The 15,933-nt window shown below is 41.7% G+C and overlaps 1 protein-coding gene across 2 annotated transcripts in view; it reads right to left on the bottom strand.

Moving 5' to 3' along the window:
• Positions 1-15,933, bottom strand: part of LOC121002879 (calcium/calmodulin-dependent 3',5'-cyclic nucleotide phosphodiesterase 1C-like) — a 786,737-nt gene that overhangs the window by 74,496 nt on the left and 696,308 nt on the right. For both annotated transcript variants that reach the window (XM_040434515.1, XM_040434516.1), the window contains exons 12-15: positions 10,807-10,888; positions 8,913-9,033; positions 5,756-5,931; positions 483-770 (exon numbers count right to left, since the gene is read on the bottom strand). In XM_040434515.1, coding sequence (XP_040290449.1) covers positions 483-770; positions 5,756-5,931; positions 8,913-9,033; positions 10,807-10,888 — 667 coding nt within the window. The remainder of the gene's footprint in view (positions 1-482; positions 771-5,755; positions 5,932-8,912; positions 9,034-10,806; positions 10,889-15,933) is intronic.

The raw sequence follows: 15,933 nt of genomic DNA, 5'->3' as shown, positions 1-15,933 counted from the left end.
TGCTTGCACACTATAGGAAAAAGTGCCAGCCTCTCTGTGCTGCAGAGGTGGTCATAATCCATGGATATGGGCATTATATAATGTGATGGAAAAATGAATCTAGCCAGTAAAGGAGGTAATATGGATAATAACAATACATTAGTGCTTTGTATTAATTTTGTATAAATGATACATGCTATTTGTTGAAGTGAGACAACCCCTTTAATACAGAAATTTTCTATCTATGGGTTGGGGGGGGGGGGGGGCGTCTCAAATAGACATCAGGCAGGCATCTACATATATCTGTGTTTTGCGGATAGAAATCGGAACAGCCGTCTTAGGCAGGGCTTAGGCCGCTTTCACCTAGGCATATTTTGGTCAGCATTTTGAATCAGTGTTCATAAGATAAAACCAGGAGTGGAAATTTATCTCAGAGATGCTCTAACATGACTTGCAGGTCCTAAAATACACTAGTAAAACTGGGATAAGACATCATAACTTACCATTTTGCACTTGCTGTTTCCCGTCACTTTCACCAGACTTCTCTTTACTTTGACTTTGTCCTGAGGAATCGTCTTGTCTGTTTACAATTGGTAATCGAGTCCCATTAATATTTCCCTGACTAGATTCAATGTGTTTGCCATCACTGGAGTTTGTTTCTTTATTTGCCTCATGTTTAGATTGTGAGGATTTTTCATTTTCATTCTTTTCTTCTCTCTCATCATTCTTTTTATCATCCTTTTCTTGCAATTTGCTGTCTTCCGCATCTTTTTTTGCTCTTTCTTCTGCATCTAGAAAGAATAATAAGTTGTACAATGATTGAGTGTATGTGTATCTAATGAGACCTAAAGCAAGGAGCAGCGTTTAAAATGGTTTCTTAAGATATTGCGTGTAGGATAAGCTCTCAGAGTTTGACCAGCTGGCAGGAGTTTTAGTCATGTAGCCCTTAAGGGGTTGTCAAGGTCCTAGGCTGAACCTGGACATAAGCTCCCCTTCACTCCTTTAGCATGCAGGATAGAAACATCAGAGCATTTCCACGCTCCAATGCTCCCCTCGCCCTGCACTGTATCGTGAAGAGCAAGGTCTGTTTGTTGTGAGCCAGTGATGTACCCGGCTTCAAGACACTATGCTAGGCAGAGACTTCCGCCTAGCAGGGAGCCCAGTGACGTCACTGGCTCAAGTGGGCGGAGTGAAGAGGAGCTTATGTCCGAGTTCAGCCCTGAACCCGGACAACCCTTTTAAGATTGCTAGAACAAAGTGGCAGCACTACTAGTAAAACCTCATTCTGCATCAACTCTGATCAACAAATTTTGGAGACTAAATGATCAGCCACTGACTAAAATGGCCAGCCTTGCATCCTCAGGAAAGTTGGAGCAAGCCAACAAGTACTTTCCTAGCACCGATGTTCCTCGGACACCGATGTGGCAGTTATCGCCACTTGTCGCAAACAGAGGGAGAGAATTCTTGAAATGAAAGACCTTGGTTTATCACTCCAAAAGATGACTATGTACCTATAGGCCGAGATGTCAGCACTGTTCAACATTTTGTGTCCTTGTGGTTGGAAGAACAATGATGAACTGGAATGACAGCAAGAGCTGCACAGACATGAACTTCTACATGGACGGATTGTCTGATTAAGAGAATGGTGCACAGTGATCCGTTTTGTACTGAAAGTGAGATTAGACTTTGCATCACAAGCCTAGGGCTGCAAACAATGTCTACACAAACCATTAGAAGGTGTTTGAAAAGTGAGTGGGAAAATGGGCGTGTTTAGCAGTATTTATTAGTTTCATTACAGATTTTTCATTGTGCCTTTTTTAAAACTCACGCCAGTAGGAGTATGGTGTAAAAAAACTGGAGTCACATTTAAAAAAAAAAAAAAGCTTTAGGTTTACAGATTTACCAAATGTAATAAACAGCGTGCAACATTTCATAAATTTGGTACTAAGTACACCAACATAGAAAACACAGTACATCACGCAAAACTGACTTCAAATACTGTAGGCTTCTGCAGTGTCTAAGCCTGAAATGCTAAATGGAACTGGTATGGGATGTCTGAGTTATGGAACTGTACTATTGAGCTGATGTTTAGGTAAGAAAACCCAATGTCACGGCCATGGCTATGACCGTGACTCCTCAACCGCATGCGGTTGTCAGCGGTTTAGTTTGATTGTCAATCACAGGTGAGGGCTGTGGTATTTGCCTCACCTGTGGTTGCCGCTGGCAACGGTATGTATGTGGCAGCATAGCACTCTGAGCTGTATTGTGGCAGCTTGCTATGTTGTGCATGCGGTTGCACTTAGCAATCTTTCTGTTAGGTGTGTGTGTATGTATGTCTGTGTACACTCTGTGTTATGTGTGGTGTGCACTTACATCTTCCCCTCACTGTGGTTGCCTGTGGCAACGTTTAGTAGTTGTGTGTACATGTGGTGGCAGTGTCCCGGCCTTCGGGCTGACTCCCCGGACATGAGTGCCACCCATGTCGTTGCCTGCGGCAACAGCCACAGTGTGTGTTGTTTAGACACTTCCCCTTTAAGTCATGTTTTCCCTTCTGTGGTTTTGGAAGGGTTAACTCCTTTTCAGTGTGTGTGAGTCACGGGGTGTGTCTGATTGTTGCGTGTGGCCTCTTGGCCCTATAAAGCCTCAGTTGTAGGCAGTAGCCAGAGAGGGTGTTTCAGCCATGCTGGCTGTAGACATCCTCCTGGTTGCTTACCAACTGCCAGTGGGGGCCAACCTTCTGGTCATAAGCTAAATATATGTCCTTTGGTGTCTGGAAGATGTGTTTGGTTTTATGTTTCTTTATTGCACCTGTGGTCCTGGGTTCCCGTGTGTTGTGTGTTGTGTGTTGGTGTGCTGAGTCCTGCTGTCTGTGGGCAGTACATCCACATGGGTTCCAGGCTTGGTTGTCTGTGGTAGGTCTCTGCTATGTTTGTGACAAGTACCTGCCATTGCCATAGGTTGCATTTGTTTCCCCTTGCTTGCAGCTTGGCCAGTGAGACTCCTGTTCCTCCGGATCCAGAAGGAACAGGATGTCTTACTCTGACTCCTAGCCTAGGGACCGGCGGAGGGCGAGTAGGGATCCGAGGTTCCTGCGCATGGGTCCTCCTGCCTTCAAGGTCGGCCCATGCAGGTAGGAGTTAGAGTCAGGTTAGGGACGCTGTAGGAGGTGACCTGCTCCCTAATCCTGTTTGTCCTGGTCAAGCAGCGACCATCATCCTTCGGCACACGGCTGAGGATTTCCCCCATCCTCAGCCGTGACACCCAAGGGGTGGAGATTCATCAAAACTATCTTACTCAAGTTTGTGGCGTAGGTTATAGTAAATCTAGTGGACTATGGAAGGTTCGGCTTCTTCTACTAAGCCCCATCCCTTTTCTAGCCACTTTATAATAGTTGCAAGAAGCTCAAAAAGTTGCAAATTATGGTGTTAATATGGCACACACTATAATTCCTGACTTTTCAAATCCACAAAATAGACATTAAAGCTTTAATAAATCTTGCCTATTGTGTTATGTTTAGTTAGAGCCCAGACAGGCAAGTATAGTGCTCATTTTCTGTATTACTGTATGCTATATGCTGGAAATTGCCTGCACAATTTTTTCTGACATTGTTTATTTGGAAATGAACAGTAAAGTAAAGTTTCCTCAAAGCCTATGACATGCCAACCAGATATACACTCATTGACAAAAATGTAACATACAAAGATAGAAATTAGATTACTGGAAAACTCGGCATGCAACTATATCTCAGGCAGATATGTAAATGATTACAGGAGAGGTCTGATTAGAAAATGGGTATTGCCACAAGAGGGCGTAAAAATGCTTCCCCGCTGCTCTGTAGAAAGGTTCTCAGAGGCTACCTTTGGGTAGTGTACCTCTTGGTGAGAGATCGATGACTGCTAGACAAGTCTCCACAATGCACTCAAAAACATTTTGGCCAGTTGACAAACTTTAATAGGGGAAGCGATATTAAGGTAAGAGAAGCAGGATGGTTGTTTTGATTAATTCCCCGCCATCTAAGTTGTTCTGACCTAGCAGTTAAGAGGTGTTGAGAGCAATGGTTACACACATACAGTGAACAGGCTCTGGATGGCTTAGACAGACCACCAATAGGGAGAATCGTTTGATCTGTCATCAAGCACAAGCAGCTACCACAGTTTCATTGTTCACCATTCAGACACAGGTGTCATCTTAATTTCTCACCCCTTTCTCTGCTGAACTAGGTGCTTAGCAAAAGAAAATTTAGTGTCACAGTCATTACATGTCCAGCCATTGACAGGCAGCCACCATTACCTTCGTTTACAGTGGTGTCTTGAAATTGAATTCTAGACTGCTACAGACTGGAACTGTGTCATCTTTACTGACTAATCTAGGTTCTGTTTGGGATCCTACAATTGTTGGATTCAAGTATGGAGGCATTGTGGTGAGTTCTTCAGTCCTGCCATGTGGTGCAACATACTGCGCCAACTGTTAGTGTGATAATCTGGGAAGCCCTTGCATATGGCAGTTGGTCACCCATAGTAGTGATATGAGGGACACTAACAGCTCAGTGATATGTGTAGGACATTCTGCAACACCATGTACTGCCTTTCATGGCAGAGTCTCCAACTGTCATTTTTCAGCAGGGTGATGCGTGCCCCTACAAAACAAAAGTTCCCCAGGAATGTCATTGCTAGATTGCAACACTTCATTTACCTGCCTGGTCACCAGTTTATCGCCAATCTAGTATTTATGGGACCAGCCGGGATGCCAACTTTGATGACCCAGGAGTGTGAAGAATCTATAGTCCCAGGTGCAACATCTGTGGGCAAATGTGCTCCAGGATACCATACAGAACTTGTATGCCTCCATGCCCAACCATATCTCATCTTGTATCCAGGCTAGAGGCGGTCCAACAGGGGATTGCCTAGACCCTCCTTTCAATAGTACAGTTTTCCCCAATAAATGTATCCCTCGAATATTATAATCACTTGTATATATCATCATTACATTGACACAGATGATTCATTAAAGGGGTTCTCCGGGAATTAAGAAAATGAAAATACTTAAATATTACTTTATTATAAATATATTCCCAAATACATTTTATTAGCAATAATGGTTCATTTTGTCTAGGGATCAATCATTAGGAGAAAAGAAAATGGCCGCCATCCTATTAGCACACACAAAACCTGTCCTAATCACACAGGAGGACAAGTTACTTCAGAACACTGAGCTAAAGAGCTGCCTCATCCTCCTCTCTGCTCTGCTTGTCAGGGATTATGATCCTTACTACAGATGATAATATCTTCAGCTGAATCTCTCTAGGAATGGAGTTCATGAGGAGACATGAAGTACAGATAGGACAGGTAATATGGGGCTGTGGTAATGGAGATTGCAAACAAGTGCTGCTGCTCATTATCTACACCCCCACTATTCTCTCTGTACTTCATGTCTCCTAATAAACTCCAGCCCTACAGAAATTCATCTGAAGATCATATTAAACTGTATTCTGGATCATAATCTCTGACAAGTAAGAGAGGAAGATGGCACAGCTCTTTAACTTGTCCTCCTGTGTAATTAGGACAGGTTTTGTGTGGACTAGTAGGATGGCAGCCATTTTATTTCTCCATGATTGCTCCCTAGACAAAATGAGCCATTTTAACTAATGAAAGGCGTTTGGTAATATATTTATAATGAAGTTATATTTAAGTATTTTTATTTTCTTAATTCCCGGAGAACCCCTTTAACTAATAAATCACTATCAAATATAAATTATGTATATAAATTAATGCATTACCTTTGGCTGCCTGTGCCTTCCACTTTTCTCTGTTCTGTTGCACCACTTCATACCAGTTATTTTTAAAACTTTTGAAGTCCACAGTGAGGATTGAACAATTCAAAGAGGCACTTCCTTCTGATCCAGTGCTCTTCACACTTGATCTTTTTACTTCTGAGGGGGTTATGCTGTTCAAACTGAAACAGTAATTCAACAAGTGAGAATGCAGTCCACACACAGAAATACATGATGATAGATAGATAGAGAGATAGATAGATAGATAGATAGATAGATAGATAGATAGATAGATAGATAGATAAATAGATAGATAGATACAATGACTAATATACAAAACAATGGCAGCACAGCTAAAAGAAAAAAGTAAAAATGTCTTCAGGGTGCCAGCGGCTATGGGGGCGATCACCCCAACTACTTACATAAAATGACAAAATTCCACGGCACATCCAAGAAAAGTGTAGATTTATTTCGCCAGAAAAAACAGCAATGTTTCAATCCTCTCAATGGGATCTTTCTCAATCATTACTGCTTTTCTTGGATGTGCTGTGGAATTTTGTCATTATAGATAGATAGATAGATAGATAGATAAATAGTAGGTAGCTATGAGATAGATGATAGAGAAATAGATAGATAGATAAATAAATAGAGAAGGAGAGATAGGTAGATATACTGTATATGTGGGCACACACATTCTGCTGCTAAGCCATAGGCATGATACAGTCAATTACATTCTGCTGATAGCTGTCCGTTCTGAGGACAAGAATAGGCATTTCTAATGGAGGACAGGAAGTACCGATCCGCAAAATGTGGAATGTGTTATTTGTTTTTTAAATATCGCTACATTATTTTTTTTCTTCTTCTAGAGCGCTGTGGGTCTTTTAAGTCTCTGCCGTTATTAATCCGGGAGCGGGCTGCAGAGAGCCGCATATACTGCGCTGATGAAGTGCTCCAGATCACAGTCTCCTCCTCCTTCGTGCCTGTCTCTTCATTACCCGCAGTAGACATGTGCGACACTATCCTTGGTGAGTTTCGGCTGCTTTTAGGCTCTCCTGTTCTGGAGCTTTTACAGGACAGATAGAGATGGAGCTAAGAGATAGCTGTGACATACCTCCCAACCAACCAGCTGTGACATACCTCCCAACCACCAGGGGTCACATAACTAGTCATAACTACTGTGAGGGGGCTCATAACTGGGCATAACTACTGTGAGAGGGGCACATAACTGGGCATAACTACTGTAAAGGGGCATATAACTGGGCATAACTACTGTGAGAGGGCACATAACTGGGCATAACTACTGTGGGTGGCACCTATCTGGCCATAACTACTGAGAGGGGGCATATATCTGGCCATTGCTACTGTTAGGGGCACATATCTGGCCATAACTACTGAGAGGGGCACATATCTGAGCATTACTACTGTGAGGAGGTATATATTTGTGCATCACTACTGTTAGGGACACATATATGTGCATAACTACTATAAGGGGGCACATATCTGGCCACAACTAGTATGAGAGGGAAAATATCTGGGCATATTACTGTGAGGGGCACATAACTGGGCATAACTACTGTGAAGGAGGCACATATCAGGCCATAACTAATGTGAGGGGGCACATATCTGGCCATAACTGCTGTGAGAGGGCACATATTTGGTTATAACTACTGTGAGGGGGCACATAACTTGACATAACTACTGTGAGGGGGCACATAACTGGGCATAACTACTGTAAAGGGGCACATAACTGGGCATAACTACTGTGGGGGGAACCTATATGGCCATAACTACTGTGAGGGGGCATCTATCTGGCCTTAACTACTGTGAGGGGGCACCTATCTGACCATTGCTACTGTGAGGGAGCACATATTTGGGCATAACTACTGTGAGGGGGCACATATTGGGTCATAACTACTTTTAGGGGCACATATCTGAACATCACTACTGTGAGGGGGCACATATTTGGGCATCGCTACTGTGAAGGGGCACATATCTGAGCATCGCTACTATGAGGGGCACATATGTGGCCACAACTACCATGAGGGGGAACATATCTGGGCATATTACTGTAAGGGGCACATAACTGGACATAACTACTGTGAAGGAGGCACATATCTGGCCATAACTACTGTGAGGGGGCAAATATATGGCCATAACTGCTGTGAGGGGGCACATATCTGGCCATAACTACTATGGGGGCACATAACTTGGCATCGCTACTGTGAGGGGAAACATATCAAGGCATATTACTGTGAGAGGGCACATATCTGGTCATAACTACTGTGTAGTGATGCCTCCCTACAGTATAGTGCGTTATTACATGTTCTCTATTGTGATTTAGGCTACTTTCAGACTAGCGTTCAGAGAGGATCCGTCTGGTGTCTGCACAGACGGATCCTCTCCTATAATGCAGACGTTTGGTTCCGTTCAGAACGGATCCGTCTGCATTATAGTTTAGAAAAAATTCTAAGTCTGAAAGTTGTTCAGACGGATCCGTCCAGACTTTACATTGAAAGTCAATTGGGGACGGATCCGTTTGAGAATTGAGCCATATGGTGTCAACTTCAAACGGATCCGACTACATTGTAAGTCTGGACGGATCCGTTTGCCTCCGCACGGCCAGGCGGACACCCGAACGCTGCAAGCTGCGTGGTGTCCGCCTGCTGAGCGGAGCGGAGGCTGAACGCTGCCAGACTGATGCATTCTGAGCGGATCCGCGTCCACTCAGAATGCATTGGTAGCTGGACGGATGCGTTCGGGGCCGCTTGTGAGACCCTTCAAATGGAACTCACAAGCGGAGCCCCGACGCTAGTGTGAAAGTAGCCTTATCTGTACCAGGATGAGCTGCTCCTTTGGACCCCAGATGACTACAGATTCATTTTTTTTTTTTTCGTATACTGTGTGTACTATTCAGAATCCTGAAGAAGCTACTGTTCTAAAAAAAATATATATTTAAAGAATTCTGACATATATAAGTAATCAACATCTTTTTTTTTTTTTATCATTTTCATTTTTTTTTTCTACTTGAAGATAGCATTTTATTGCTACGGAACACATGCTTAGATTTCCATACAGTTATTTCCCAAATTACAATGGTTATCCTGGAAAAAATAGGGACTACTGTATATTTATCTGGTAGTGTAAAAGACCAAAGTCAACTTACCTAGATCTCCTAAATCCTGTGAGCCCAGATCGTGATGCCTCATCGATGAGTGGAATTACAATCTTTTCGGTCATGTCTGTTAACACGGTAAATGTAGGCTCCACAATGAAGTCAATAAAACCTAAACAACAGATTTTTTTTTAATCTCACTATTCATTGCACAATAACAATATATTATGGCCTGTCTAAATGGAAATCTATCAATATAATTATCACCCATATTATTGGAAAATTCATTTGGAAATAGCTTTTGTGTGCATGTGTATTCTGTATAATTTCCACTAGGTGGTGCCATTGTCCAGATAAAGAATGATGTTGCTCATGGTACTTTTAGTGATGTACAATTACATTGATAGGAGACTTTAACTTTTTAATGACAGCAAAATAACAAATGCATTTTCGCTATTCTTTAAGATAAAATCTTCTTGACCTCCTATTAGAGTCTTCAAGAAGTAAGTATGCTAAGTAATTCACAGTACTGCTAATATTTGGTTCAACAGTTTTCTAAATGAGCCATTAAATTATTCAACAGAGGTGAAGAAAATGAGTGCAGGAGCATAAAAGGGACATTGTTAATGAAATATACATTCTAGGCAATTAAGCGACTGAACTCATGACTCCTTTATATCTATTAATGTTCTTTACATGTTATGATAATAGCACAAATGGAGTCTGATAACTTTATATAGTTTTAGGCTACTTTCACACTTGCGTTTTTTTCTTTTCCGGCATAGAGTTCCGTCACAGGGGCTCTATACCGGAAAAGAACTGATCAGGTATGTCCCCATGCATTCTGAATGGAGAGTAATCCGTTCAGTTTGCATCAGGATGTCTTCAGTTCAGTCGTTTTGACTGATCAGGCAAAAGAGAAAACCGTAGCATGCTACGGTTTTATCTCCGGCTAAAAAAACTGAAGACTTGCCTGAATGCCGGATCCGGCATTTTTTCCCATAGGAATGTATTAGTGCCGGATCCAGCATTCAGAATACCGGAATGCCGGATCTGTCCTTCCGGTATGCGCATGCGCAGACTGAAAAAAAGGTGAAAAAATAAATGCCGGATCCGTTTTTGCCGGATGACACCGGAAAGACGGATCCGGCATTTCAATGCATTTTTTCGACTGATCAGGCATTTTTAAGACTGATCAGGATCCGTCTTACTAATGCCATCAGTTAGCATACATTTTGCATGATCCGGCAGGCAGTTCCGGCGACGGAACTGCTTGCCGGATCTCTCTGCCGCAAGTGTGAAAGTAGCCTTAAAGGAAGCCAGTGGAGTTTTTAATTAATGAAGAGTCACATTTTTGTATCACAACAATAGTTCATTATAGACTGTGACCAAAGAGGAGAATGCTTTGTGTAATAGCATTGCCCTTGTGTAAAAAGGTAGAAAGTAACACTTGCTGTGCTTCAAAGATCACAGGAAAGAAGGCCTGAAGGTGAAGACAAAAGGCCCTCTCTTGTAATAAATAATTGCACTTGGAAGACCTGTGATGTACCAGTCACTTACAAAAGCTTTATCATGTTTTTAGCATGTCTAAGGTACAGGATGATGAAGAGTAATGTTTTTCTTTGGTCTCCCAGCTCTCATTAATAATTAGTGGCCTTCAGCCATGGTTCTTGAGCAGGAGAAGAGAGAATTGTCTAGACTTTTCAAGAAGGTAAAGTAGATCATGTATGAATTGAATAACTTAGACATAAAACAAGCTGCTGAATGTCTCTGTGTCTGTCTGTCTATCTATCTATCTATCATAGTGAAAAACATTGCAGAACTATGTTACTAGTTATTAGGGTGCTAATGATGAACTCTTGATCCAAAGTCACATACAGCAAAAAAATAAATAAAAATCTGCATATAGAATTATACAAGTCTTTGTATATTACAAAAAACATACCTATTTGGGATTGGGCAACCATTGTTGAATTGCGATCACACAGTGGAGAAAAGGGAAGGCCAAGTTCTGCTTCTTTGTCACCCTGCAAATAATTTCTAGTGAGTGGTACTGTATATTTCTGAACATCAACAATTAGTACGTGAATGCACAGATAAGTGACATTCTACATATATCAGCAGTTACCTGAGATGCATGTAGAAGAGCTATTGAAATGGAAATGATGCCATGCAACTCTCTGTACTGTGTCTTTATCAGGCAGGTGGATTAGCTTCTGCACAACAAAACCACTGCTGATCGGCCCTGGGAATTCTCAGTGTGATATCAAGTCAGTAAAGAAAGTGTATAATAAAGCGATCAAAATCTGGATCCCGCTCTGCTCTGAGCCGCATACAGTAGCTTACTTATATCAGCAGGCGTCAGGTTCATTTATATTATGTACGAGTATGGAATGAACAATGATGAAATGTCATTTGCGTGTAAATTAGCTAATAAGTGAAGAGCTCTCACAGCCCTCTCCCTGCCCCTACTTTCTGATATATACCCACAGGATAATGTCATTTATGATCTCAAAAAACAGCATCACTTTTATTTTCAAGAAAGGGCATCACCAATACGCTGGACTATACATTTTTACAAAATTTGAGATTGCTAAGAAGCTTAGGAAAACCACTGGGAACATTGCTGCTAAATGAGTAATGACTGGGCAGCACATATAGCGTGGATACACTGGACAAGGGGATGATAGCATCCCACGAGGGCTGCACATGCTTTATCATGCTACTCAGAACAGCGCACAATTTAAAACAGTGGTAGCCGTTGCAAAATTGGGATATTTTCATATTAAGCAATCTTTCTTGAGAAGTGCAGAGTTATCAGTAACCAGGCGTTGTGTGCCATATTCTGAACATATTTTGGCTATTAGTTCTTGGAGAAGTCATTACAGCATAGGTTCAGTTATTATTTCTTTCCTCACTGTGGATGTTTTCACATACAGTAAATGGCACAACTATTTGTGTTATTAGTTTCATTGGATGATTTTATTTGTCTATAATTGAGACGCAGATAACAGTCATGCCTTATTTTACTGGTAATCAATACAGAAATCCAGGTAATTCCAAAGGGTTCACTTACTTTTCTTGTAACTATGTATTTATTGTTATATTAATGCATTTATATAGCCTGGTGATCTACAGTATGTGTGCATATATGTATAAAGTCTGTAGTACCAGTTTCTCTAGAAATAGTATAAGCAGTACATACTGACCTGGTAATGTATACTTTGGGCAGTTCTTATTAACATAACATACTGGGTCCAGTCTATGGTAACATACTGGCGCTTCCTGAGATTATCCCCTACTTATGCAGGGAATGATGTGTATATATATGTACTGGGAGATGTTCATCCCTAGTGCTACATATAGCAACTACCCTCTTATTGTTTTTTTTTACTGTAGCCAGTCCTATATGACCTGGTAGTGAAAAATTAGTGCTAGTCCTAGATGACCTAGTGATACAGAAAAATGCCAAAAAGTACATAAATATCTTTGTGTAAGGGGATTATAACATTATAACAAACAGTGAATAGATATTTCCATTTATATAATGTCATATCACAGCAGCACTGATCTATTGCACCGTGCACAGAGGGAATTACGTTTTTATGTGGCTTCCATCTTTATTATATAGCAAATAGCAACATCCACACAGTGTAGGCTTCGTAAAAAAAATTCGGTCAAGTTGTGGAGTGGGAATCCCATGAGCTGAATTGATATCTCCATGAGTGTAGAGAAAAGTAAAGTTGTATTAAATACGATGTACCGTAACTCATGTTTGTTATTTCAGCTACTTGACCTTGAAGGTTACCAGTCTATTAACACCTTGTTTTCTTCTGCATGGATAGCTTTACATGTCATCATTCTCTGTAAGAAGGCAAATTTCGCTTCCTGCACCAATGTACCTATCAATGTACCAATGTTCTCACAAAATGCCCTAGGGACCTGGTAAAATAGATCCATAACATCTACAAGTTTAGGCAACTCTGGGTTTATTATTCCTCACAAAATGAGAAATTTTCTACATGCAAGAACATAACCCAAAGGACCATTTCCATTTCAATAAATAATAATAGAATACCCACGGAGGGACTTTTCCTTGAACATATTACACATGATATTCATAACACAATGAAAATCAAAGATAGCATAATTGTGTTCAAGCTTCATACTGAAGTTAAGATACTCCAGTGGTTAGTTGAAGACAATATAATTATTGAAGGCACAATACTAAAAGCATAGTTTAACAAAAGATGAATCTGATTTTTGTATACCTTCACTTGCGCTCCCCCTCTCTGTGCATCACCTGTAATTCTGTGATGTTGCGGCTAGCTCTTTTAGTAGCCCCTTAAGCAATGTCACAGAATTACTTGCCAACACACAGGCAGTAGAAAAGCTCACTGCATTACCATGCTTACAACTGTAGCATCAAAATGGATATCAAGTAACGAGGGGGATCAGAGACCTTCTTTAGAGCTGGCTGGCTGCATTTGAATACAGCCAGGGCTCTATAATTTGTATGTATGTTGCAGCACTGGCATTACCAAAGAGATTCTTTATTTCCATTTCTCTCCTGCAATGTTACAACAGCTCAGCTTCTTGCTGGCTGTTATAACATGATATAGATTATGCTTCATAATCAACACTGACAGGAGGGGAGGTCAGTCTGCAGAGTGGCACTAAGCAGCATAGGAAAAATGAACATCAAGGATTCCACCTCCACCCCTCTGTGTCATGGCAACCCTATGCACTGCTTCGTACCGGGACATCTCCAACACAGCCATCTCTTTCTTTGGCAGAATTGGCAACATTCAAAAGTTCAAAGTTTAGGCACAAAGGGGCAACCAACAAGAGAGCACATAAATAGAAGTATGGGGACAGCACAATACCACAGGTACATGAGAGTAGCAAACACAAGAGTAGGACAGTTGGACTATGAGTGGTACAAAGCACAGTGCAATTTAAAGGGTGACGGCCCACAAAATTCTATTGTCCACAGACCAACACAAACCTGGAATCGGCCTAGTACAAGCCAATATATAGTGGCTGCTTAACTATTAGAGCTGGGACAATGACCAGGTGTGTGTAGGAAAGCCATGATTTCCAGAACTCCTCAGATTTATTCTAATCAATAGATCCAAATGGGTTGTTTGGGCATCACTTTACATGTAGTGGCACTTACAAAGAAGTGTGGACCATTTATCTTTTCTGTCTACTAACCTCATTCTTGGCCCGAAAGTCGCCAACAGCTGTGATACTGTTTGCAAAATCCATTGGTAAAGGAAGAGTATGCTATTTGCCAACTTTCTTTGGGTGCCAGAAGAGTTTGTATCACTCCTATTAGCCACACTCACTTTATAAAAAAATATATATATTCAATCTAAGGGTCAATTCACACATCCGTATGTGTTTTGCACAAAACACGGACACTGGCAATGTGCGTTCCGCATTTTGCGGACCGCACATCGCTGGCAATATAATAGAATATGCCTAATGTTGTCCGCAATTGCAGACAAGAATAGGACATGATCTATTTTTTGGGGGAATGGAATTGCGGACCCGGAAGTGCGAATCTGCATTTCCGGATCCGGGCAGCAATTCGTGTGGGCCCATAGAAATGAATGGGTCCGCAATTCCATTCCGCAAAATCAGAATTGCAGAAGTGTTAATGGAGCCTAATTGTATGGTAGGTATATAATGAGTAGATATGTAGAACTTTGAAAGTGAATTTTTAAAGAATTTAAACCTTGAAGATATTAAAGGAAAGATTGACAGATTAAATAGAAAAATCATTATATAGTTAGCTGATGATGGGAAGAGACTAGTGTTGATTGAGCACCAAAGTGCTCGGGTGCTCTGGTGCTTGAGTAGAACACTTTGGGATGCTCGGGTGCTCTACAGAGCACCAGAGCACAATTAAAGTCAATGGGAGAACCCTGGCATTAAACCAGGCACCCCCTGCTCTGAAGAGGGGAGGGTGTCTGCTTCACAGGAAAAGGTCAGAAATTGATGGAAACACCACTGAAATGGTTCGGGAACAGCATGGGGAGGATGTCTGGATGCATCTTGGACTCCCAGGTCGCTGTTGGGAACGATGTTGTCCGAGTAGTACGCCACTTTTACAGACTGACAATAATACGCAATAAACTAAGATAAAATCGATTTTAGAGGAAAAATTGTTAGGAAACATTCTTTCCTGTATATTTACTTGTATATAAAGTGGAAGTGCTGCCAAAATTACAAGGAAGAGTCACTTCGATGCAACCTGTAAATCACATAAAGGAGGGCCTCATTCACATTGTGGTACAATTGTTCAGGTAGTGGGACTCCTACACTCATAAAGCCTATGCACTAAGTGAAAGGGCTGCCAAAAATTACAAGGAACCGGCACTCTAATACACCCTTTATTACACATAAAGGAGGGCATCATACACACCCTTGAAAAATTATGATTGATGGCCTGCTGGTGACCCTCAAAAACTAGCAGCAAGGGCCTACTGGTGACCATCTAAAACATTAGGGGTGAGGGCCTGCTGCTGAGCTGACCCTCAAAAACATTAGTGGCGAGGGCCTGCTGCTGAGCTGACCCTATAAAACATTAGGGGCGAGGGCCTGCTGGTGACCCTCTAAAACATTAGGGGTGAGGGCCTGCTTCTGATTTGACCCTCAAAAACATTAGTGGCGAGTGCCTGCTGCTGAGCTGACCCTCTAAAACATTAGGGGCGAGTGCCTGCTGCTGAGTTGACCCTCTAAAACATTAGGAGCGAGGGCAGCCTAATAAGCATGTTGATATGATGGAAGAGGAGGAGAAGGACAAGAAAAGGAAGATTGAACCATATACCCTTTTTTGTGGTGGAAGGGGTGCATGGGACTACAGTGTATTCAATACACCATAAAAGCCACATTTAAAGTGCCTTTATGTTCAGCCGCTTTCCTCTGGTGGAGTAGAGGTTAGGGGCAATCCAGGCCTTGTTCATATTGATAAGAGTCAACCTGTCAGCATTTTCAGTTGACAGGCGGATGCGGTTATCGGTTATTATGCCCCAAGCAGCACTAAATACCCGCTCTGACAAAA

This window comes from Bufo bufo, chromosome 5 (assembly GCF_905171765.1).
Source record: "Bufo bufo chromosome 5, aBufBuf1.1, whole genome shotgun sequence".
Classification (NCBI taxonomy): Eukaryota; Metazoa; Chordata; class Amphibia; order Anura; family Bufonidae; genus Bufo; species Bufo bufo.
This window is presented reverse-complemented; position numbering and strand designations above follow the sequence as displayed.